The sequence below is a fragment of the Aedes albopictus genome, chromosome 2 (assembly GCF_035046485.1).
Source record: "Aedes albopictus strain Foshan chromosome 2, AalbF5, whole genome shotgun sequence".
NCBI lineage: Eukaryota > Metazoa > Arthropoda > Insecta > Diptera > Culicidae > Aedes > Aedes albopictus.
Window position 1 is genome coordinate 386,215,487 of NC_085137.1, and position 27,143 is coordinate 386,242,629.

A 27,143-nucleotide genomic window follows, 5' to 3' on the forward strand; every position below is an offset into this window, starting at 1 on the left:
CCACGAATCGGTTGCCCCTGTACGATTGCATACTCCGCACCCAGATTTTTTTTTATTTTCGTTCTTCGTTCTTCGTAGATACGTATGACTTTCCAATTGCGCGGTAGTGCATTAAACTTGCAAATATTTTAATTTAAAATCCATTGATCAACATGATATCGCCTACCGGTACCGTATTTTTGTTGTTTCTGTTTTTGCAGCGTTCTTTGCGTCACCACGGCCACCCCGAGGCCACAGTGCTTACAGGAGAGGACGAGGTAAATCGCGTTCCCTTTTAGAGATGTTCAGTTTTGGAATCACCAAATAGGTTTAGTTTTTTGAAAAGTATTTGTTTACTTAGGTTATTACATATTCACTTTTTTCTTACTTTCTCACTTACTTACTTACCTACTTACTTACTTTCTTGCTTACTTACTTACTTACTTACTTACCTACTTACTTACTGATTTACTTACTTGCTTGCTTGCTTACTTCTAATGGCACACATTTCCCAAATGAAGGTGAACATGTATTTGGAGACGACCTGTTGAAGCTTACTTACTTATTTACTTACTCATTTACTTACTTCCTTACTCATTTGCTAATTTACTCACTTATTTACTTAATTGCTAACTTACTTTCTTACTTATTTTATTACTTACTAAATACCTACATACTTACTTACTTATTTACTTAATTGCTAACTTACTTTCTTACTTATTTTATTACTTACTACAAACCTACTCACTGAATTCCATTCTTACTTGGAAAAGGAAGATGAAGTGACTGGGTTTTACCCCAACAGAACCTTTCATCCCAGCTCCCTCTGCTTCGTTACCTTTTAAAACATCGTTTACGGTCTTCGCCAATGTGCGAATGGAACTCTGGTCGTGCTTTTTTCCCCCCAGCCGGCGCGCTTCTTCCCGGACCCGGTCGTGGCCGGTGAAAGGTTCGTTGAACTTATTATGTTTATTTTCTTCACCAGCCAGCCAGCCACTGCTGCTGATGCTGCTTGGCTGCCTGCTAGCATGGTTTGTTGTTATCTTTTCTTACTTTGGTTCCGTGATCTTGCGAGGTTCGTTCTTTCTCTGGCGGGTGGCGGCGGGCGGGATGGGTGCTGGTGGTGCGCCGGTGGTGGTGGTTGTTCATGTCTTTCTCGCTCGTTTGCGCCGTTTTGTTTTGGTATCTTTCCTCTCTTACACGCTATGTCCCGTTTTGTACTGCGATTTGGTCCGGTGTGTGCCGCCGCGCCGCTTGCCTCACAACGCGCCCTAGTTCTCTTTGCGTCGTTATGCTGCGCGCGAGGTGGGTATAGAGCTTTCGAGGGCGCGACTTTCTTCGCGAGTGATCTTTCCGTTTTACTTTGTTTGGCGTTTCGTTTCTGTCGCGGGCGACCGCAGCCCTTCTGCGTTCCACATTCAACTTCAATGGATTATGTGAACATTGAAGAAATGGGATTAGAACGAGTTTGAACCATTTGTTCAATACTGTTCAATACGCCTGCTGATTCTATCAACTATTTCATGTTGATAATGAGAAAACCATGGCACGACATCAGTTCAGATTGTTTTTTTTTTTTGTATTTTACAATCTAATTGCAAGTTACATTTTAGATGCTGAAAAACTGTTGAGGTGGAGCAGTACGACCTCTGGCATTTCCCGCTTTGAATTCTAATGAAATACCAGGCGGCTCCATCTTACTATTTACGGCAGAAATGGAAGGTATAGGAGGTGGATGGTTGTTATTAGGTTGATTCCATAGTGCGCATTCGCTTAAATTGCGTACGCTTCAAATTAGACAATCTTTCCAAATGTGGAAAATCATCGAAAAGTGTGGAATTTCACTCGAATAATCTTGTCATTCGTGGGCTTGTCCGGCTCAATTTTACGTCCAGTTTGCTTGTATCTAACGAAACTTCACTAATATATTGGAATAGCGTGAGGGCGTTTTGCCCCCGGGGTGCGTATTACCCCCCCAGGTCACCCTGTTATTTTTAATAATTCAAGGTTTCTACAGATCATATGAAGTAAAATATACCCATCGTCACGTTTTAAAATGTTGCAAAGATTGACTTTTATTATGGTTGACTAGATGGGACTGATATGCATCTTATCATAACCGAATGCAGCAAGCCACATCGATGCGTTTCGTAACGTACGTTATTGTACTAAAAACGCTGAAGGTCGTTCTAAACTTATAAAATATTCAAAGTTGACGCACTGCAACGCAGCACCCAGCATCGAAACCAGTGTGGGGGAGCAAAGTTTACATTTTTTTGAAGAATAACTTCATAATTTCATAAAATAATTTCCAAATATAGCACATTTTGTGAAACTTTAATGGCATAGGGCACATTTTAGAATGTTGAAGGAACTTGCATTGAAAGCTCTGGGTAGTGTACAGAAGTGTTTTTTTAATCATGACCCAGCATATCCAGTTTCAGATCGGGTTTTCACTTAACGCAACACCTTTCAGTAGGTCGGCTCCAGAGGCCTATTCTCCTCCAAACCTAGCACAACCTCCTAACCTTCACACAACACCTAACACAATTCCTTTTGATTATTTGTCTAATAGGAGATTTCTTGTGATGAGATCTTTAGCAGAAACATCCCTTCATAATTTCTTTAGTAAGATTTTTTCTAAAGGTTCCTTAAAGAGGAATTGCTTCGGGGAATCTTCCTGTAAGTATTTTTTTTGAAGATTCCTCCAGCAGATATTTTTTCTGGGTTTCTAATATCAAGCATTTTTTTCTGGGATTCTTCTAATAGGAGTTCCTTTGGGATTCCGATAACATAAATTTCTTTCATGAGTCCTCCAGCACAGAATCCACTGACAGGAATTTCTTCAGCAGTTTTGTCTTCTTGGGGATTCCTTGAGCAGTCCTGCGGGAATTCCTCCAAGAATTCCTTCAGGATTTTTTTTAGGAGCTCTTCTCAGAAAATTCCTAAGCAATCCATAGATGGATTCCCGAAGAAACTCCTGAAGCTGTTCTCCAAGAAACTGCTGCAGGAATTTCCGAAGCAACTCTTGGAAAAATTCTCCAATGCAAAAATTGTCTCTTGGAGAGATTCAAAGTAACTTCTCGGAGAAGTCCTAGAGAAATTGTTGATTGAACTTCTGAAGTAATTCCCAATCCAACTCTTCGGGGAATTCCCAATGGAACTCTTGGAAGAATTGCTAATGAATTTCCTGAAGGAATAGCTAATGCTGCACCCGAATAATTTTCCTATGGAACTCTTGGAGAGACTCCTAATACACTTCAGAGCCCAGGATTTCCGATGGGACAATTCCTTGAAGAATTTCATTGAGATTTTCTCTTCGTGGTCTATCGGGAGAAAATCCCAAAGAAATTCTTCGAGGAATTGTCCCATCGGAACTCCTGTATGAATTTTCGAAAAAACTTCTGGAGGTACTCAAAATGCAATTCTTCATTCTTCATCCAGAAATTCCTCCAGGAGTTCCACCGGGAACTTCTCAAGGAGTTCCTTGGAAAATTCCTCTGGGAGTTCCTTGAACAAATTCTCAAGTAGTTCTTTGGATAATACTTCAAGGAGTTCCTCCGGGAATTCAACAAAAATTTTCCTTGGCAATTTCATCATGAATTTCATCAGAACTTCCTTCAGCAGTTTCATCGCTGAATTATTTGGAGTTGCTTTATAATCTATTCCCTGAAGATATTGCTTTATTATCTTAGAAAATTTCACCAGGTATTCGGGAATTTCTCCAGGTGCTTTTTTGGGTAATTTCTTATGGAGGTCTATCGATCTTTCCGAAAAAAGTTCTTTCGAGAATTCCTTTAGGAGTTCCACCGGGCATTCTCCTTGGAGTTCCTTCATAAATTCCTCTGAAATTTCCTTCGGGAATAACCCCAGGTATTCCATCGGAAATTTTTAGTCTAGTTCTATTGAGAATTCTTCCAGCTGTTCCTTCCGGTACTCCTTCATCTGTGGTCTATCGGGAGTTCCATTGGTATTCCTTCACGAGCTCCTTCAGAAATTTCTCCAGATATTTCTTCGTGAATTCCTTCGGGAGTTAAATTCTTCAAGAATTGATCAGTGTGCCTTAGGGAATCCCTCTATGAGTTCCATCGGGAATTTCTTGAGGTGATGCATCGGGTTTTCCTGAAGGAGTTTTTTTTTCAGTTAAGAATTCTTCGAATGAGTGTAATCAGTTTCGTACCTTTCAATTCCGCTATATTTCGCTTATCCTTTGACAGATACGCGTATTTCGACTACCACTTGTAATCTTCCTCAATGTCAGTTATCCGTGGTGGATAACTTCAATGGATAAGCGAAATTGGGCGGAATCATCTGATACACGGTACACATCTGATTACACTCATTCGAAGAGGGTATTCTGCTTAGAGGGTTCTAAACATCGGTTCAAGAGTTAAGAATTGTTTCAGGTGTTCCTTTGAGTACTTCTCAAGATATTTCTTCTGGAATACTTCCACGTTCTCCTTCGGAAACTTCATTGGGAGTTCCAACGAGAATTCCTCCTGTTTTTCCTTTGGGAATTTCTCCATTCTTCCAGGAGCTCCATCGAGAATTTCGTCTGGTATTCCATCGGGAATTTCTCCAGGAACTCCATCGGAAATTCTTGATCGGGCGTTTCTTTAAGAGTTCTTTCGGGAATTGCTCCTGGAGTTCCATTGAGAACTCCTTTAGGAATTTCTTTGGTAGTTTCTCAAAGTATTCCATCGGGAATACTTTCAGGAATCCCTTCGGGAATTTCTCGAAGAGTTCCATCGGAAATCCCTTGATGAGTTCCATTGGGGGTTTCAAAGGAGTTCTTTTAATAATTTCATACGGTGTTCCTTTGAGTATTTTACTAGGGGTTCTTTTGGAAATTTCCATCTAGTTTTCCTAAAAAGTTTCAATACTAGGGGGAATTCATTTTGGGACTTTTGGATGAGTTCTTAATGATTTTTCTTAATAAATAGCTAATGCTACCCCTAGAGAAATTTGCAATGGAACTCATTAAGAATTTCCTAGATGACTCCTGGAATTCCCAAAGGAACTCGTAGGGAGAATTCTTATGAAACTATTTGAGGAATTGCCAATGGAAATTCTTGAGGAATCCCTATTGGGACACCTGTAGAAACTTTCAAAGAAACACTTGGAGGTATTCAAAGTGCAATTCCTGGGTAAAATCATAATTAAATTGCTGCAAGAAATGCTTGTGGAACTCCTGCAGGACATCCCAATGGTCTCCTGAAATAATTTCAAAAAGATTCCTGGAGGAATTAACAAATGAAGTCCTTGAAGCAATTTGTTGGAACCCTGGTGCAATTAACGGTGGAACTCCTGGAGGAATTCCCGAAAAAACTCTTGGGGATTTTTCCAACTCTTGAGAGAACTTCTAAAATGTTTGAAAGAACTGTTGGAGAAATTCTCGAAGTAACTTCTTGAAGAATTCCCGAAATAACTATTGGAGGAATTTGCGATAAACTCTCCTGGTGTAGTTCATCATTGAATTCCTGGAGGAATTCCTTAAATCACAATGGAACTCCTGCAGGAGTTCCTGATAGATTTCATGAAGGAATTCTTGATAAAGGGTTTTTATCCCTTATGTGGCCGGCAGGGTACCCGGGTAAATTTTTCGATTTTAAATTTCGATATTGACATGATTATTGAGAGTAGGAAGTTGAAACTCTGCTGGACCTAAGAACTCGTAAATATATGTCCATTAATAGGGTTGACCGAATTTTCAAGTAAGGAGGGGTAGGGAGATCGGGCTTCTGATTTTTTTTCTGATTTTTTTATTACATGGAATGCTGGCAGGGTACCGGGGGTATCCACGAAACTGAAAAGATCATATCTCCGTTAACCCTTATGTGGCCGACAGGGTACCCGGGTACCCAGCGCCCATTTAAAAAGCACGGTGTAGAAAAAAGCGTACACATAACGGTTAATTTTCCTCCGATTTTAAAACATTATGGCTCATTTAACTCAGAAACGCATTATCTATCGAGAAAATATTTGGTTGCATCAATCTGAACCGTGGTTTTTGGAAAATCCGGATTTTCAGGAGCATGTCCTTATACCATATTGAAGGTCACATTGTTGAGCCTAGGATACCATAAAGTGGCCATCGCTTGCCATGGCCCCACGGAAAGCCTGTTCCGAGATCGCAGCTTCAAAGTCAACACGTTTTATAATCCCACGCTTATCATATACTATTTGCTAAAGCAATTTTTTGATGATTGATATCGATATTGCTACTAACCTACCCAAAATTCAGAACATTTGTATAAAAATATGACCCGGGAAATCCGGATTTCCAATACCCACGTTGATCGGACCGGTTCAACCAAATATTTTCTCGGTAGATAATGAGTTTGTGAGTTGAATGAGCCAAAAAATCTATGGAAAATTGACAGACATATGATCATTTCAGTTTCGTGGGTACCTTGGTACCCTGCCGGCATTCTACGGGTGTTTTTTTGTTCACTGGCCATTCTACGGTTAAAGAAACTTCTAAAGGAGCTACTCAATAAATCCCCCAAGAAACTTAAAAAATCCAAAATGAACTCCTGGAGAATTTCTTAAGGTAACTACCAAAGAAATTTCCTAAAGACCTGTTGGATCTTCTGTTGGGACTTCTGAAAAAAAAAATTCGATGGAGCGTTCTGGAGTAATCGCGAATGGAACTCCTGGTGGAACTACTAGAGGAACTCCTAATAGATTTCCTAAGATTTGCTAGACGGATTCCCGATGCAGCTCCTGCAGGAATTGACGACAGAATTCCTAGAGGAATTCCCAGTGGGATCAATGGTACTTTTGCAGGAATTCCCAGTGGATTTCTTGGAGAAATCTCCGATGGAACACTTGAAGGAATTTCCGAAGAAACTTCTGGGGGGTGTTCAAGCATATTCTGGAGTAATTGTTGAAGAAGCTCCCGAAAAAACTTTTAAAAAGAAAACTCTGAAAAACTTCAGGAAACTTCTGAAGAACTGTTGGAGAAATTCCTGAATAAACTCCTTGAAGAATTCCTGTAGGAATTGCTAGAGGAATCCCGGATGGAACTCCCAATACTCCTGGAGGAATTTCCCATGGGATACCTGAAGGAATTATCGATGAAACTTCTGATGGAATTCCCAATAGACCTTCTGGAGGAATTCATTCTTAAACTCCAAGAGTAGTTTTCTCTGAAACTTCTGGAGACTTTAACGATGACAGTCATGGTGGATTTTTAAAGGAACGTTCAACCTTTAAGGACGCGCGCCATCAAGCAACCGAAACTACACTGCGCTCGCGCTGTATACGACAAGCGTGGTTTTTTGGTAGTGTTGTACTTTTTACAACAGCGCGCGTCCTGAAGGGTTAAACTAATTGTTGAAGGAGGTTCGAGATAAATTTCCGGAAAATCTTTTGGAAAATCCAAAATGATCTCAAAGAGAAAATTTTGAGGGAACTACTAATGAAATTACCTTAAGAAGTATGTATTAGAGAAATTCTCAATCCTGAACGTGGAGGCAATCTCCTTGCGTTCCGGCAATGATGGAATAGAATTCAAAACAGGGAATTTCTACTAAACAAATCTCGGAACAGTTTCCCATTATGAAAAGCCCATGAAATGTTTCTGCCGGAAGAATTCCAGAACCATAGTTCCTTCTTACTGCCGGCCTTCGTGGTTAGGAACCGCCTTGCCTTGCGGGCACCGTCAGGCAGCTCCTCATCTGACGGCTGCCTCACCCACTTCTGCGAGTGCTTATCAAAAGCAGTCACATACGCTACACCTTTTGGGCTACCTGCGAAAGCGAAGGCCTCCGTCCGGGTGAACTTCATAACCTTTGCTTTCGCCAGTTCTGCCGCTGATGCAGTTTTCACGAATCTCTCGTGATCATGCTTGGCATCGTCCATAGACCTCCGGTGTCGCAGAAGGGGCCGTTTCAAGGTCGTTACTAATATTGAACTTCGTGGACGCAGTCTATGATTTTGCCTAGTTGCAGCACAGCCACCTCCGTTGCAGGCAGCTCGTCTCGATTTTGGTTGATGGCCCTTGTTGTGAAGGTTTTCACTAAAAGAAAGATGAGGTGAAACTGGCAACACTGTTAGAATACTTTAGCGTAGAGACATTGAAACCTTTCAGTAAGGCAGTGGAAGTGAGTGAGCAACGTGTTGGAAAGCAGTTCCTTAGGAGTAGAGTGAAATACTAGAATGTAAGTTTTGTAAATAATATTATATAATATCTTTAAAATAAATGGAATATTATTTCAGCATTGAAGCTGATCACGATGGAATCTGCTTTCAATAAGTATTGAATAATCCGAAGGAAAGTCTTCCCAACAGCCCTCATCGACCACGCTCCGTCAACTATCTTAAACGGCAGGGCTAGCCTCACCACTACTTCCACTGATTTTTTTGTTTCGTTTATTAATGCTCATTGTTAGATCCCACGAACCCATCAGACTGTTCTTGGATGGCCTAGAACGTCCACCTTACTAAACCTAACTGCAATAGTCTAGTCATATTCAGGCCAAACATTTCAATAGGTCCTATCTGCATTTGAGAGGCTCTCTTTGTTCACTTTCTCTTTCAATTATTGCAATGTAATGGTACACTTTTCAACTATTTTTGCAGTACAAATCAAAAGACGATTGTTTTGACCATCGTTCAATGCAAGGAGACAATCATAATACAAATAAACAGCTGAGATACTAACGAAAGAGAGGGAAACCAAAGAGAGCCTCTCTTCTGCAGATTGGACCTTTAGACATGTTTGGCCTGAATATATCGAGTGATCACTGGTTACACTTATAGAACTGAGGACTATATCCAGAAAAATCTTGAATGACCTAGAACATCTGTCGAACATGATCCTGTATTGAGTACAGCTATACCTGTTCTCTGGCGTTTAAGCTCGAACGAAAATACGTCGAAATCGTGTGTAAAGGATTTAAGTGTACCTCAACGCCATCAATGGAGACTGCCCGACATATAAACACAGAGAACAGACGTCTATCTTTGATTTCTGCATTGTGTAAAACTTTGTAACGATCATATCAGAGTATGTGGTTATGCTCCCGTTGCGTGGCGCTAGCATCCCTTCAATAACACGGTCGTGTTGTCATTTTTGTTTCCAGTGCTCACCGTTTCTGGCATTTGAGCGCTCGTATCGTTTTGTGGGCTAGTGTATTTTAACGATGAACACTGCCATCGTGGGGTCAAATCGACTTTATAAGTGGAGCAGTCTCCGTTGGTGGCGTTGAGGTACACTTAAATCCTTTACACACGATTTCAACGTATTTTTCTTCGAGCTTAAATGTCTGTTCTCTGTGATATAAACTCGATTAACCTACACGATGGCAGTGTTCATCGTCAAAACACACTAGCCCACAAAGCGACACGAGCGCTCAAATGCCAAAAACGGCGAATACTGGAAACAAAAATGACAACACGACAGTGTACACGGAGAGACGAAACTACCCAAAAGTGAGTTCTTTCCACCCAACTTCGGGGTTGCGTGCGTCAAGCCAATTTTGAGTTGATGGAATCGATGTTTTTGTTGGGTTGTTCCCGCTTGCTTCCATGTGAAAAAAAAATACCTAATTTTAAGTTTTTTCCACCCAACCGCAATTTTGACTAGGTTGTATTCACTCAAATTTGAGTACTGTGCTATAAACTCAGTTTTGGCTTGACGCACGGAACTGCAAAAGTTGGGCTGTTTCTCTCTTCACTCTCTGACAACAACAGAAAGAGCGCATGAAAAGGGAGATGAAAAAGAACTCAAAATTGAGTTTAAAAGTACCTAATTTTGAGTTTTTCAGTTTCTCCGTGTAAGTGATGGGATCACAGAACAGATGTGTATCTTCGAACAAATTTGAAGTTTCGAGGTGGAAGTCGTAAAATTTTCACTTGGACAACTGGATTGGAATGAATTTCCTAGGAGAAACAAAAAATCATCAAAGCATGCCTCGCTCCCGCCCTATGCTCGCTGTACGAAAAAGATTGCTTTCCACCACCAGGTTCGCTAGTGTCCAGCAAACAAACGAGCGGCTGTTTTCGTGATGAAGATTCACCCCCGTGATGGGATGCTAGCGCCGAGGCTAGTGCCATGCAACGGGAGCATAACCACATGACCGTTACAACACAGATAAACAGACGTAACTCTTGGAGGACATTCTTCAAAAACTTTTGCCCGGTGTCACTTTCATGAGCACACTGCCACCTGTTAAAACCGCGTGCGACACTGTCGGCCATGATGGATTTCGATTTGACGTTTTGCTGACACGCACACTACTACACAAATTGCCTGTAATATTCGTTTGCATCATTCAGCAACGTGTACACTGACAAACGTCAAAGCGATCGAACACTAGCGCCTCTGGTGGAATGATCGCGCAAATCAAATGAAATTTGAATTGGCTTCTTTAACGGTGTTGAGATAATTCAATATTCTGAATCTACATGTCAAACTGAGCCGAAATCCAAATTTTCATGAATTTTGGTGCCCGGGAACCTATTTAAAAATCAACTTGAAGTTTGTATGGGAGCGATTTGTCGAATCACCTCTCGTCGCAATTTGTGCTGGGCGAAGCACGAAGCTGTCAAACAGTTGCCTAGCTGTCAAAAGGTGATTTAAAAAAATCTCTTTGAAATTGATTTTAGGTATCAAAGCAAAGTTCTAAAAATCTGAAAAAAAATCATAGTGGCTCAGAAAAAGGCGCTCTTTCGTATAAAATCAAAAAATCAATACATTTTTCAAAATTTTAAAACCCAATTGATCGTTAAATGCATTTACCAAGCCGATTTGAAGAGTGTTACCTCTATTTGTGGTTACAAAGTTTTACACAAGGCAGAAAGCGAAGATAGTCGTGGTTTACACTCCCGATCAAAAGTTTGGGGTCACCCCCTCAAAAACATGTAATTTTTTTAGGCCCATATCTTGGCCAATTTGCGTCCGATTTCAAAACCCTAGGTTTCATTCAAAAGATAATAAGTCAAAGAAACTTTAAACATGATTTAAAAGAAACTTTTTCAAAAAAAATTGTATGTAAACCTAATCCAAAGTTGCCAAATTTAAAAAAAAAATGCATATAAACTTACAGCAGTGTCGATGGAAATTGGGGCGACCAAATTTTAAAATGAGAGCGGTAGTATAACCTATTTTCTATTAGCTTTCAACTGCTTTTTACCGAACTTGGCTAAAAAATCTAGGAAAAAAAGTTATTAGGTAAATTAACTGTTCATGTCATCGACCAAAAGTTTGGGGTCACCCCTCAATATGATGTATCAGCCAAAAGTTTGGGGTCACTATCGTAAAACATGGAAAAGTGATTTGGTGATATCTTCGTCATCTATAGTTCAATTTCAATTCTTTATGGCTCATTTCAAAGATAATTTACTAAATTTACGTTTGATGTCTTTAACTTAACGTATTTAACGATATTTGTATATAAAAATGTTAGGTAAAGTTAACACATTTCACCACATTTAAAAAAATGAGGCAACTTTACGTTAAGTTTTAGTATGTAAATTTCAACAAATATGTATGGTTCAATATCTATGCAGTAAGTACCATTCATTATGTCTCAAATAAGCCAAGACGAATTAAAATTGGATGAAAGATGACAAAGATATCTACAAATCAATTTTCCATGTTTTACGATAGTGACCCCAAACTTTTGGCCGATGACATCAAGGGTTAATTTACTTAATAACTTTTTTTTTCTAGATTTTTTAGCTAAGTTCTGTAAAAAGCAGTTGAAAGCTAATAGAAAATAGGTTATACTACCGGTCCCATCTTAAAAGTTGGTCGACCCAATTTCCAGCGACACTGCTGTAAGTTTATATTCATTATTTTAAAAATTTGGCAACTTTAAGTTAAGTTTACATACAAAATTTTTTGAAAAAGTTCCTTTAAAATCATGTTCAAAGTTTCTTTGACTTATTATCTTTTAAATGAAACCTAGGGTTTTGAAATCGGACGCAAACTGGCGTAGATATGGGCTTAAAAAAATGACATGTTTTTGAGGGGGCGACCCCAAATTTTTGATCGGGAGTGTAGGCTCGATCAAAAATACCTCGAAATCGTGTGTAAAGGATTTAAGTGTACCTCAACGCCATCAACGGAGACTTCCTGATATATAAATTAGATTTAACCACACGATGGCAGTGTTCATCGTTAAAACACTCAAGCTCACAAAGCGACATGAACGGTCGAATGCCAAAAAAACGGCGAACACTGGAAACAAAAATGGCAACACGACAGTGTAAGTGATGGGATGCTAGCGCCACGCAACGGGAGCATAACGACATACTCTGATGTGACCGTTACAAAGTTTTACACAAGACAGATAGCAAATATAGCCGTCTGTTCTCTGTGGCTATACGTAAGTAAAGTACATATATACCGTTATCATAACACATTAAGGACAAGGTATTTGGAGTACATTGCTCAAAATTTCTAGAGCACCGTTTTTTAGAACCGTTGAACGGATTTGGATTAAAATGCATCACGCTGTTGACAACCACTGAACAATTAGCGTGATGCATTTTCATCCAAATCCGTTAAACGGTTCTAAAAAACGGTGCTCTAGAAATTTTGAGCAATGTACTCCAAATACCTTGTCCTTAAGTGAACACTGGATATATACAATGCGCGAAGACTTAAAGGTTTGTACTTCTGAGGTTCTGCAGAGCAGGACAAATAGGACCAAGAATCAATTCTATAGATTTGAAGATTCTGCGCACTAATGTTACCTAATTCTTTGTGATAGGTATTTCAATTGGCTTGGTAAATCACAGTGTAACTACATATTATGACTAATTCAAAAATACCTGCTTTCATAACTACGCAATCTTTCATACTAAATTTAATAAAACTTGTCAGCCGTTATTATATAAATATCGCAATTCAATTTCAACTAGATATCCCTTCACCATGGAAGAAATGCATCAGACACGCCCAAGCACCCCATGAATAATTCTTGTTGATTTTCCCTGAAAAGAGACCATTGCGGACTTACGCCTACCGCGCGGTAGTCCCAGTGTCGATCAATGTCAAAAGCGATCGTTTGATATTCGCGTGTAATCGTAGATGACAGTGTAGAGAAAATAAATAAACGATCATTATGTATTTATATATTGATTCGACAGTGAGTGAACGAACACATCCGCGCGGGTTTCGAATCAAGGTGCAGCGGAAAATTCCTGCAACTTCCCACTGGCCGTTGAAATAGGTCAAAGTCCTCGGGAGTTTCACGTTTTTGTCGAGTTTTGTTTCCTTCTGTCCCGCCCGCGGTTGGAGAGCGATCCGATGCGAAAGAAATGTAGGTAGCTTACAAACAGAAAAGTCATTAAAATGAAGCCAACAACCAGGGAAAAACTAACATTCGAGCGAGGGCATAATCCAAGTTAATTATTGGTTCGATCGATGCAAACTGATTGAACAGCTCGTTCGCCTCGTAGATATCTCGAGTGGTCTAGATATTACCCCCGGAGGAGGTTCTTCACCGTGATAGGTATGGCCCGTGCAATGCTTGAAAGACGGGAGTGTTCAAGTGAGTAATGATCGTTTTTCAACGTCAACTTTGCAGTCAATTTGTTATGCCATGCTTTTGTACAATTGCATTTCTCATGAAAAGCAGATACCCTCTAGAATTGACTAAACCAATGATCTCCAATCTTGAACTTGCTCCAGATCCTTGTTTGATACATCATCACAGACGAATAAACCTATAGCGTATACCACTTACAGATGTAGACCTATTGAAATTTTTGGAATGCTGGCTGACGTGCCAAAAGGTGATTAATTTTTCGAATTTCGCAAAATACTAGAGAACACGGAACTATGTAGAATAATCTCCATGCACACAGATTATACAGAATAACACATCGTCATGTACCTAGTTGTGTTCCCTTCCTCCACTAATGTTGCCCCAAATCTATTTTTGCGCAACACCTTTCCGTCCACCCCGCTTCTTCCCCGACTTCGATTTTATAATCCGAAGTGCTGGGAATGACTGATCGACCGCGCGCTCTGAGATGGAGGCTGATGACCCGATTGTGGACCAAGGGTTTGCACTCGCTCACTACTCGTTGGTCATCAGGCTCCTCTATCTATTCGTCTATCTATGTTGTGGCTAGGCCCCGGCAATGATGCGAGCATTCACTCGTGGAGGATTTTTTCCCATACTATTCCTCCGGTCGGCGATGGTGATGTGGTACCGTTATAAATCTATGCGTTTATTAATAAGTATAATTTAGCATTCTGTATCGTCTTCCAAATATGACTAAGGCAGGGACCGAACGACCAGTGGATTGGCTCGGCCGGAGGAATCCGCAAAGAAGGATGAATTAGCGCGCGTAAGGAAAAATAGGTGAGACGTGATTATATCATCCATCGCGTGGATGGAACTGGGATAGCTCGACTTTGACGGGGTGTGATGAGTGCTTTTGAGCGGTACCTATTAAGTTATAGGATTAAATTTCTCTTGAGACCTATTTTCATGCGCAGTCGGTTTGAAATTTTGAGAATATATTTGGGTTACTTCTACAACAGATTAGGTATTAGCGTGTTTAAATGTATATTGTAAATAATTACTGTATTTTGGATGATATTACCTTCAAAAAAGAATAAGGAGTGGTTGATCATGGCCGTTTTGCAATCATTGTACCACAAACCGGGGTCAAATTGATCTCCGGTTAGAAATTGATCAGACGTTTTTCAGTTAGATAAAATGATTATTTTGTGAGAAATATGTATAAGGTGTATTTGTATAGTGTTTGCGTGCAATATGTAGGGAAGACCTGTTGCGCAATCGTTAATAAAAACAGTTCAATTAGGATAACATAGTGTTTCCATTGTCAGAGTAATTGGGATGTTTAGTGAATAAATTATTGTTATTTTCTACAGCCTAATCGAAAGAGCTCACTTTTCTGAGTATAACGTGATTTTATTGCGTTCCAATTCCTTTGTTTCCATGGTTAAATAAACGAAACACTTTTAATTTCCGTGGATAGAATGACAGCTCAATCGATAAAATGACAGTTAGACCCGGACAAAAAATTTTCCCCATACAAACTTAAAATGCATTTTAAAAATAGTTCCCGGGCACCAACCAGGCCCGGATTAAGGATTGTGGGAGCCGGGGCCCGGCGGTTGTGAAGGCCCCTCGAAGGTACAAATGCGATGAGCAATACAGTTTCTCTTTGTTTTTGAGTAGTACTTGAAACAAAAATGGTTTTTGTGGGGGCCCTAAAATGTGGGGGCCCGGGGCCCTGGCCCCGCCCCCCCCCCTAGATCTGGCCCTGGCACCAACAATTATGAAACTTTGGATTTCGTCTAATTTTTGAACGGAGATTCCGATTATGAAATAATCTGGATAGACCTTGGGGTCTCCAGTTAGCCTAGTGGTTAAGGCAATGGATCCGGAGACGGCGGGTTCGATTCCCGTTCAGGTCGGGAAAATTTTCTTGACTCCCTGGGCATAGTGTATCATTGTACTTGCCTCACAATATACAAATTCATGCAATGGCAGACAAAGAAAGCCATTCAATTAATAACTGTGGAAGCGCTCAATGAACACTAAGTTGAAGCGAGGCAGGCCAAGTCCCAGTGGGGACGTCGAGCCATAAAGAAGAAGAAGAACCCCCAAAGGACCCAATTATCAGCTATCGACTATCAGTAGGGATCCACTATAGGCAAAAATACTATTTTTAAATAGTTTCCTTTCAAGTATCGTTCAGTATCTGATTCCAACAGCACGATACTTAAAAGGAAACTAAACTACAGTGACCCCACAATTTATGAATCGGCAAAAACGACCACAGTTTATGGATCACTCTATTGATCATCATGGTGATTCATACATAGTGTACAAAATTAAGGTGATTCATCGGTGTGCGGTCACTGTATATAAAGTGTGCTGTATCTAACTGAAAAATGTCTGACAGTTTGTCACATGGAATCTACACCAATAACTTTTTCGATATTTTGAGTTATGCAACATTACCAAACAGTAGCACGAGGAGCATGCAGGACAGGTAGGACATATCACACATATATAGGACAGTCTTGTCCTACCCATGCTTTTGGAGGTACTCCCGATATTATTACAACGATTCTTGAAGTTTTTCTAAATCTTATTAAAGCTTTCCAGTGATTGAACTAGACATTTTTTCCAAGAATTATGAGCAGAATGACCTGCAAATCTACGTTGTTGTCCTTTAGCAAAAAAAAAAAGAATTTCTTCAAACATTCCATTATAATTTTGTTCGGTGACCCCGCAAGAAATCTTCATTACAGTTTCTCTTCGATATAACGTACATAAAAGTTTTCTCGAAGCAAGTACATTGGGAAAAATCAATTCTAAAGGTGGTTCAATGCTTAATGCGACAATCGATGGCTTATTCGAAAGCAAATTTTCTCAAGAATTGGTTGGTGGATGATTCATGTACGGGTAACTACTCTGAAGCGAGTTATAGAGCCCGTTTTACCCCAGTTCTTCCTAAAATTTGAGAATTTCTGCTATTTTACGGCATCATTATTTCGCTGGGATACCATCGCCCCAACTCCATTGAGTAACGTTACATACAAAAAGTTATTGAAATGTTGGAATTTAAGGGTATTGTGGGGTAAATTAGGCAATGCTTTCTGCAATGTAAAAATTCTTTTTTCATTTTTTTTAATGATTTTTTACGTGACAATAATTCCACGTAACGTGGATAGATTACCTCAGAATGGTGCGTTGCGGTGTAAGATCTACTACAGATTTAAATACATACCCAATAAAAAAAAGGAAATTTTCAACTCTATGTATTTTTTTTTATTCTTATTCGCTTAACCTAATGTACAGCTCTTTTGTCCACTAGGGCACTACGTGAGCGATTCCAATTGGACGCTGCACTTTGTACAGCGCCTACACGTATTCTACCTGCGTGTGTGTGTTTTTCGGAAGACGTGATCAACGTTTGCTCGCGATTGAACGCAAATTTCTTTGTTATTTCAACGGTTTTATTCCTTTCACGATCAGTGTATCATATCTTCGTGTACATTTTACAACGCTTCAGTGAGTTATACTTGTTCAGTTGTGATTAAACCTTCAAAATCTGCCCATTTATACCCGGTGGTTGGCGGTATATGATCTTGATCCTCGATTAATAGCGCTCCATTGCTATTCACCATGAACTGCGAAAAGTGTTCGGGAGCCATCCACGAAGTTGACATGTATGCAGTGTGCGAAGGCAAGTGTGGTAAACGCTTCCATACATCATGTGTCGGTATGGACAAAGACCAATGGAACGCTTTATTCAACAACGTCATATGGCTGTGTGAATTCTGTATGACTGATTTCTGCAAATACCGCGATCGGCAGCAGTCGGTTAATGTTCCCAATGCAACTCGATCCGTAGACGAGGAGATAATGGACTTGAAAGTCAAAGTCGCAACGATATGCGAAACGTTAGCCACTATCACCGCAACTAAGAAGCCTTCGTCAGATGGAAACACACAACGGCATTCTACTCCTGTGTCGTCGCCCGGCTTTCGTGGAGAAAGTTCTTCGTGTGTTTATTCTCACGCAGATGGATATAGAGCTGATGAGCAGCACCCGCAGACCGACAACAATACTTTTGAGTTATTCCTTACGAATATTAATCCAAATGTGACAGAGCATGAAATAAGCCTAATGGTATCTCGATGTCTTGGAACTAATTCGAACGATAATTTAGACGTAAAAAAAATAGTGTCTAAGCAAATTGATAGTTCGAAACTTGATTATGTATCTTTCAAAGTAGTGTTGAACGAAAATTATAGAATACAAGCTATGAGTGGTACTACCTGGCCAAAACGAGTCAAGTTTCGCGAGTTCGTTAACCGATATAATGATACATGGAGGCCGTAGTTGATGCAACTTTGATTACTTTTAACGCGTAAATTATGTTTCTTGAATTGAATGTGTGTATTTTTGTATGTAGTATTTGATACAGCGTTTGAAATTGATATGTTTGAAAATTATTGATGTATTGATGTAGTTGTCTTTATATGGTTTTAGTTTGTAATTATACGTTTTTAATGTGTTGTAATCTAGTTTCTAAGATTTCATTGAGACCAATTAGGTCAGATGGATATACAAATAAATACAAATATTCTAATTCAACTATATCGAACTGGTGCCTTGTGCTGCTTCAACTTTTCTACCCTGTTCACGGTAGAATGATGAGCACGATAATGCTGATGTTTGGCTGCTGTTCCTTTGCCAGTCCGATTGGGGGGTTCATTATGAGTTGCGGTTCGCCGATATCCAAATTCCGGGTCCGTTGGAGCTATATGCTCCGAAGAGGGTCAGGTGCCAGCTGCTCTCGGGGGGAAGAGCAACTGACGAAAAACTGCAAGTGCCGGGGCTGGGTTCGAACCCATGACCATCCGCTTATGAAGCGAACGTGTGGACCACTGCGCCACGGGCCCCGACGTGTATTTTTTTTTATTTGTGTAATCGTTCTTTGAAGACGCATAAAAACAGAAGTCCTCGCAAAATGGCCTTTTTTCATTTTTAAGAATTGTCCTAAACTGCGGAGGGAATTTTTCTTGATAAAAATATTTTTCCTATATCATCAGCATTTTGGAAAAGAATATATTTGCGCAAAAATAAGTGAAAATTAGATATTTTCCCTCAGTTTTCACAATTTTAAATTTTTAGGGAATGTCCACAATTTTAAAAACATATGTGCGATCTTTGGGATAAAAGTCCAAGTTAAATGATTATTTTTTTGAAAATCAGAACTGTCATTCTTTATTTAAGAGATTTATATAGTATCTCCAAAAATAAAGTTTTGTTTATTTCGAACAGATTCACAGCGCAACATTTTTTTGTCTCAAGAGCAAACTTATGTGTCTCTGAAGGATTTTGGGCCGCTGAATCCGAATCCGGGCTCAGATTTGCTCTAACTCTAACACGTCACAATTTTTAACTATACCTCAATTTATACGGCAAAATATGCGATTTTGGGCTTTTTTGACTGCAAACCATTAAGCAAGGAAATTTTTTTTTAAGCAATCAAAAGGTTAATTGGTCAATTAACATCTAAATTAACGACTCATGCAAAATATTTTGTTTTACTTAATCAAATTTGATAAATTTAAGCAATTTATGTTAGTATGAAAACTTGCATGCAACTTTTGAAGGGTGACTTGTATGGGAAATATCGTACCTAACATAAATCGTTTAAAACTATCAAATTTGATTTGGTAAAACGAAATATTTTGCATGAGTCGTTGATTTAGATGTTAATTGACCAATTAACCTTTTGATTGCTTAAAAAAAATATTTCCTTGTTTAATGGTTTGCTGTCAAAAAAGCCCAAAATCGCATATTTTGCCGTGTAAGTTGAGGTATAGCTCAAAATTGTGACGTGTTAGAGCAAATCTGAGCCCGGATTCGGATTCAGCGGCCCAAAATCCTTCGGAGACACATAAGTTTTCTCTTGAGACAGACAAAAAGTTTATTTTTGTTACGCTTAATTATTTTTCAGGCAATTGTGAACGTTTATAGTTAATTTCCGATACAGTCCTTAGAGCCACCTACCGAATAAACCCAGATCCAACTAGTTCACTATCTGTTAGCCCTCGATGCCCTGATCAACTTTGCCGAAGGCGAAATTCTTCTATGTAGTCTGAATCTCGAGATACAGAAGTTCGGAACTTTTAGAGCCCACTTGCGCCACCTAACGGATAAACCTAGAATCAAATAGTTCACTATCGATTAGCTCTTGATGTCTTGATCAACATTACCGAAGTCAAAAATTGTCTATGTAGTCTGGTTGTTGAGAAACAGACGTTAAGAATTCCTATTACTAGCTAGCGCCACCAAGCCTAGAATCAACTAGTTCAGTATCGGATTGCTCATGATATCCTAATCGACCTTATCGAAGACGAAATTCTTCTATGTAGTCTGATTCTCGAGATACAGAAGTTCAGAATTTTTAGAGCCCACTTGCGCCACCTAGCGGATGAACCTACAATCAACTAGTTTTCTATCGGATAGCTGTTGATGTCCTGATCAACCTTGCTGAAGACAATTTTTTTCTATGTAATCGGATTCTCGAGATACAGAGGTTTACATTTTTTAGGACTCACAACGCCACCTAGCGGATAAACCTAGAACCAATTAGTTCACTATAGGATAGCCATCCCAAACAACCAAAAGTTTGGATTCCACTTGAAGAACGAACTCAGAAGTTCAAGTTCGGTTTAATTCCGGTTTCGTTGAACTTGATTCTCCAAAAAGTTACTCTTGTATTGTTTATGAACTTGGAAGTACATGTACAAGCTTTTGACTTCTCTTCAAAACGACATTAAAGTCGAAAAAAGGTTCAAAAAGAACTTATGTTGAACTTTAAAACAGAGTTCAATCAAATATTAACCGAACTCATGTTGAACTTTTGCGTGCCTTTAAAATTCAAATATAGTTCATTTGGACATATTCGAACAACTTGAAATCATCCGTTCCGAACTTGTTTCGAACTTGTTTTGAACTTACTGCTCAAAGTTCGGATAAATATTAACCGTACCAAAAGTGAACTTCACTTGAACTTCGGTGACAGCGGGGCCGGGGAAAAGTTCTCATTGAATTAAATAACTCGGAAATCGAGCCCAGCAGCAACACAGCTTGTGTTAATTTCACAAGTACACTTTGTTCCACTATAATATTCCAACGTACTTACTTGTAATCAACGCAAAGGATCCGTATTGTGTGGCTCAAAGGCTGCCGCCGCAGCGGACAACTGTTCCCCCCAGGATTCCGCCGGGGGTTTTTCGGCTGAGCACAAAAATTTTCCAGCATTGGATGTTTTCACACCAGTCTCACTTGTCGCTGCAGTGCACCGGTAATCGACGCAATCGTAGTCTTTGGAAACCAAGCTGAAAACTTATAATCTTTTCTTAAAGTAGATACACTGGCCCTAATTTATTGCTTTGCACTGCGTACCACAACAAACTGAAAATGTCAAACTGTGTAAGTTCACAAGAAGTTCCACGTGAACTTCATCCGAACTTTCGACTTCAAAAAGTATTCCAAGTTCAGGGAAAGTTCACACGCGAACCTGATTGAGCTCTACCATATGATATCAGCACATTGAGTAAAATCCCATAGTGTCTAACAACACATACATGGAGTAGTGATTAGGCACCGACTTTCAACGAGGAGAACCCGAGTTCGAATCTTAGTAGGTAAGTAAAAAACATCAAAAATTATTTCAAGGTATTAGTCAATTTGGATTCCACATGAACTAATGTTTCTTAATAATAAATTACTTTTGAGGACTAAACACATTTTTTTTCATTTTTACAAAGTTTATTTAAGCTGAATAGCGTTCCTTTCAGCGACACAAGTGTACTTTTTGTGAACTCAAGTTCGGTTAATTACTTAAAAAGTGAGCTGAATAGAATGCTTTTCATCTTCCTTCGAATAGCTGATTAAGCCCAAACATGCTATTTTATCCGAACTTTTGGTTGCTTGGGATTGATGTCATGATCAACTTTGATGAAGACAAAATGTTTCTATGTAGTCTGGTTGTTGAGAAACAGAAGTTAAGAATTTCTAAGACTCGCTAGCGCCACCTAGTTGATAAACCTAGAACCAACTAGTTCAGTATCGGCTAGCTCTTGATGTCCTGATCGACCTTGTCGAAAACTAAATTCTTAAAATCTTCTATGTAGACTGATTCTCAAGATACAGAAATTCAGAATTTTTAGAGTCAACTTGCGCCACCTAACAGATAAACCCAGAACCAACTAGTTCACTATCGGATAGCTATATTGATGTCCTGATCAACCTTGCTGAAGACGAAGTTTTTCTATGTAGTCGGATTTTCGGGATACAGAGGTTTAATTTTTTAGGACTCACTAGCACCACCTAACGGATAAACCTAGAACCAACTAGTTCACTGTGTTGTGGGCTTCGTGGCCGTGCGGTTAGCGGCGGCAGTCGTCTAGGCGTTTCGTAAGCCTCGGAGTGTGGGTTCGATTCCCGCTCCAGTCGGTGGAAACTTTTCGTAAAACGAAAAATTCATCACTGGGCCACTGGGTGTTCTGTGTCATGTCCGTTGTCTAGTGTAAGTAATGTGTTCAGTCTGTGCAGCCTCTGGCTGAAGACGGTGTGAATTGTCTTTCACTATCGGATAGCTATTGATGTCCTGATCAACTCTGCTGAAGACAAATTTTCTATGTAGTTAGATTCTCAAAATACGAGCGTGACGGTATTTGCAATGGCTGTTAACGAAACACCCATCAAAGCACAATGTTTCATGATTACTAGCGCTACCTACTGGAGCGAATACGTACTAAATTACGTACTATCGGAGAGTACTTGATCTTCTCAACAACTTTGCTAAAGACACAAGTCTTCCAAAATGCTTCATTTCTCCACAGTTATCAAAAAAGTTACTGATCTATAAATAGATCAATGGGCGTAATAAAAAATAAATAAAATGAAAACGCTACTTTAGGGCAAAAATGCGAATAATGCGTTCAAGCCCTTACAACTCGAGTATTGAAAGGAAAAAAAAAATTGAAATTGCTCCCTACATTGATAAACGCCTGAAGGTAGGCCTGTGTAAAAATATTCTAATACATACATTAAATTACTATTTCACCGAAAAAATGAAACTTTTGAAACGGAACCATGCTCAGTATAGCTTGTAGCGGTATTTGATAGCGATCCAATAAATTATGTTTATCTTATGAGTAAGCAAAGCAAAACGAATAGTAATATATAGCCAATATCATTTTCAACGAACAGCAGTATATTTCATTACTTGCATGCAATAATGAATTTAGATCACTCACGAATAAACCCAGTTTGCTCCGCGGAAGTTATCGTTCACTCACTTGGAGCGTACATAACTCATCTCACCAAACATGCGCCAGGGTCCGTTGGGATTGAGTAACATCTCCCGTCGGGATCACTTGTCGTGTCTTTTAAAAGAATAAGATAGAATTATAACTACGACAAGGTGATAGACTTTCCTGCCTACTATTCAACATCGCCCTGGAAGGTGTTATGCGACGAGCCGGGCTCAACAGCCGGGGTACGATCTTCACGAAATCCGGCCAATTTGTCTGTTTTGCGGATGGCATGGATATTATTGCTAGAACATTTGGAACGGTGGCAGAACTGTACACCCGCCTGAAACGCGAAGCAGCAAAGGTTAGACTGGTGGTGAATGCCTCAAAAACAAAGTACATGCTGGTAGGCGGAACCGAACACGACCGGATCCGTCTGGGTAGTATTGAGCTTCTCGAGAATTTTTAGCATTTCGACAAGTTTCCCTTCGACCTCTAGGTTGTGCGCCAGGATATAGTGTGTATGCGCCAATTTTTTCACTAGTAAAATCACTATTAATCAGTGGTTTAATGAAGTAAAAGCGTTTGTTACCGTCAATATTATCTTTGTTGTACATTATTTCCAGACATAAGGAAGTTCAATGTTGTAGACAAAAAATGGATTCGAACCCTAGAGCTCTTGGCGCGAACCATTTTGACACTTGTTAACAGTCAGGTCTTTTTTTACGCGGTTTTCTGTTACGCGGCCGTGTAAATGAAAACTCCATACAAGAAAAAAAAAATCATCGACTTATTTTTGCATGATTCGTCGAGAAATGGTGAAACTTTTTTACGCGGTTTTTCGAATTTTGAACTGAGTTTTTTTACACGGTACGTATCCCCGCGTAAAAAAAACCTGACTGTATTTACATTTTGTATGGCGCACAACCCGGCGCATGGGCTGTCGGCGCACTAGTTGTTGGCCAGTATGCGGATTTCAGAAAAGATTCGCAATATTTCAGGTTATTGGAAGGACTTTTGAAAAGAAAAAGAAAACGATACACTGAGAGTAGTTTTCACCGCAGATTCCTATTTGCTTATGCTCATGATTAGTAGACACGAATGTATTTCTAAATTACCTAGCCTGGAACTCCCACTACTGCGTTGCGCTCCATCCGCCCGATCAAAGCTGCTAGAAGACACCTTTGCCATCTCCGACGAGCTGATCACCAAACACGTCGCCGGATTGACCAACGTCATCGGCGCCGAAGTGCTGGTCACCACGATCGTGCTGGAGATTGGATCCTGTCCAACGGCGATGGCCAACTGCGGCGGTGGCGGTGGTAACGGTGGCTGTAATCCCACCGAACGCTGCCCAGGACTCGGAGGAGTTTCCCGCGAGCTCGATTCGACCGATTCGTCGTGATCACTCAATCCACTTTGCGTGTTGGAATCCTCGGGGGTGTCGAAAAAGTGCAAATTAAACTCCGAACCGGCATCGAAACTCATATCCGCGAGGCCTTCGTCTAACTTCACTAGGCTTGAGCTGAGCCCATCTGTGGGGGAGTCAAGCTGATAGACATCCATTTCTTCTCGGGCGGGATTCTTCGCGTGTTACTTTGTAACTGACGGGAACTTATTTTTCTAAAAACTAAATGCACAAACATCACCAAAGGATAAATTCGAAAAACTATGCGGCACGATCATGGCACTTGATTATCTTGAAATTCTTCTCGGAGGATTCCTACACTACCAATCACATAATGATTCTATCAAACCATATCACTGCCAGGATCTACTTCCCAGGACCCCGATCTCACGCAATCAGCAATCCGTAATCACACGCGCCCGCACGCACCTTCGACAGGAAACCGCCGCACCGCGAAAACTAAACCGACTCCGGACGACCGCCGCTCCAGCTGGACCGGGACCAGGTATCCATTCTAGCCAGAATCTTGCCGCAGACTGAAAGCCATAGAAAGCAAAATAAACATCGAACTTAATCCAGTCCATTTGGTGCGGCCGGCGATCGACACGGACCGGGGGGCGCTGCCCTGTTGCTTCTGTTGTTGCTGGTGTTCTTTTGGCTCTCCTCTTCCACACGACGACGACGGGCGACGACCGAAGACCGGGGTTGTATAGGTACCTATAGTGAACAGGAATACCTGGATGACGACGCAGAAGAGTAGCAACATTACCACACCGACCATGTAGGTAAGTGGCGAACCATCGCATCGGCGCGATACGCGGTGTATGGAGAAGATGAAAGTCCCTTGCGCGCGCGCTCCCCCAATGTGCTGCGTGTGCCGTGATTGGTTCTTCTGTGTTGTGGATGGTGTGCGGAGTCATCTTTGAGAGATGTGAAGAAAAGGTGCCTTCTTCGCGCTCGCAGTTGGGAAGCAATTTTGCACGCAAACACTAAATTGACTTAAATGGGCAAGCTAATCACTGCAAGAACACTATTATATTCCCGTAACAATAATTATGATTCATTAATTCGAAACGATTTCAAGGCATGAATAGTGATTTGAACACTTATTTGTTGGTGGTGATGTGCAGAAGTTAGAACTGCGGCAAACGACCTCATAACTATATTATTCTTCTTCGTCTAACCTGGGTTTAAAGTCTGATCCAGTACCAGCTGCCACATAGTGAGTCGACGACAACCTCGAAGGAGCATCCAGCCTTTGATCCTCACAAGTTCTCACCTCATATTCCCTCAGGTCAATATGATTACAAAGTCCACCAGCTTAGAGGCGTGTGCTTACTTGACTGTGTAGCACGGCAGCTGTTGTCCTTATGACTTCAACTATATTAAGGAGCTAGGAGTCTGCTCACCAAGGAGGTGTGGCTTAAAAAACGTCTGTTCTGGCATCAAGCGGCAGTGTATTTTTTTATAGAATGAAGAAATCAGTTGATCAAATACCCAAGAGGTTGGCCCTCGGGTGATGTGGGGGTCACGGTACGCCCGTTAGGGATGACTTCGAGAATGGGGGCCGTATATGAGTACCTACTTTCTATTGGTAAGCGTTCCACCAGCTATCACCTTACGTTGTCCTTCTCCTTTAGAAGCTTGGGTCCTGGCTAGTACTTAGACTACCCGATGAACTCAATCTCCTGGATGGGGAAGGGGAGCCAACTCAACTAGCTGTTGTTCGGCTCGCCATTTTCCCTGTAGTTCAAGTACGATTCGAGAAACCGTGGAGATATCGAAGTCCCACTTGTCCGCCCCCGTACACATCCTTTCAACAATGTTGTCAGGCGTGATATCTCTACAGGATACCTCCTGCATACTCGACCTTTGCTCCACGAAACGTGGACATTCAAAGAGCACAAGCTCCTCGGTCTCGTCGGTCTGCACACTCCGGACATGCGGGGAAGCGTGCGTAGCCGAATCTGTGCAGATATCACCTAGGGGCTGTCCATAAACCACGTGGTCATTTTTTCGGGACTTTCCAACCCCCAACTAATGACCACGCCGGGGGGGGGGGGGGGGGGGTGGTCATTAGTCCATACAAAATTTTTAATTTGTCCATACAAAATGGTCATTGGCCGAAAACCCCCCCACCCCCCCCCCCCCCCCCCCCTCATGACCACGTGGTTTATGGACAGCCCCTTAAAGCACCCATGGCCTGACAGAAATTGAGTCAAGTGAAAATTCACCTCGCCTTGGGGTCTGCTCGACCACTTGGACACGCTCGGTATGAGCCTGTGTGTTCATCTACCCTTGCATAAGAGGAATCGAGGCGACACGCCTCGCGCCTCTTATGCCGCGTCGCTCGAAACATTCTTCATCCTCTGCCACCACTAAAGCTATGGGCATCATGCCCGCTACCACACATACCGCGTCCTTTGAGACCGTGCGGTATGCGCTCACCACCCTAAGGCACATCAGCCTGTGGGTACTCTCAAGTCGCTTCACGTTCCGATTAACCACTAGCGCCTTCAACCATGCAACGGCGCCATACCGTAGTATGTAGACCGCTACTGCCGCGAGCAGCTTACGCTTACTCGAGACTATTGCCGAGCTATTTGACATTATCTTTGACAATGCCATTATCGCCATGCTTGCCCTTTTGCAGGCATATTCTACGTGACTTCCGAATTTCAGCTTATCGTCGATCATGACCCCCAATTGCTTCAGTGAGCGCTTAGAGTTAATCGTGCATCCACCTATGGTGACCACTGCCTGCTCTTCAGACTTGCGGTTGTTTACCACCACCACCTCCGTTTTGTGGTGCCCGAGTGGCAAATGTCTCGACCTCATCCAGTCCTCCACTATGCCAAGTGTGTGAGTTCAGTAGGTCGGCTCCACTTCCTCTATCAACTCGCCGTATACCACGAGGGTAATATCATTGTCAAAGCCGAACAGCTTTACGCCCGGTGGAAGTTTGAG

At 40.9% G+C, this 27,143-nt stretch overlaps 1 protein-coding gene across 2 annotated transcripts in view; it reads right to left on the reverse strand.

Moving 5' to 3' along the window:
• The window catches only part of LOC109399436 (ecdysone-induced protein 78C), a 134,295-nt gene that overhangs the window by 51,358 nt on the left and 55,794 nt on the right, over positions 1-27,143 (reverse strand). The window contains exon 1 of one of the 2 annotated variants that reach the window (XM_029878963.2): positions 23,887-25,341. The exons of the other annotated variant lie outside the window; for it this stretch is intronic. Coding sequence (XP_029734823.2) covers positions 23,887-24,334 — 448 coding nt within the window. The 5' untranslated portion in view covers positions 24,335-25,341. Of the gene's footprint in view, positions 1-23,886; positions 25,342-27,143 lie in introns of those variants that run through there. 2 annotated transcript variants of the gene reach the window in all.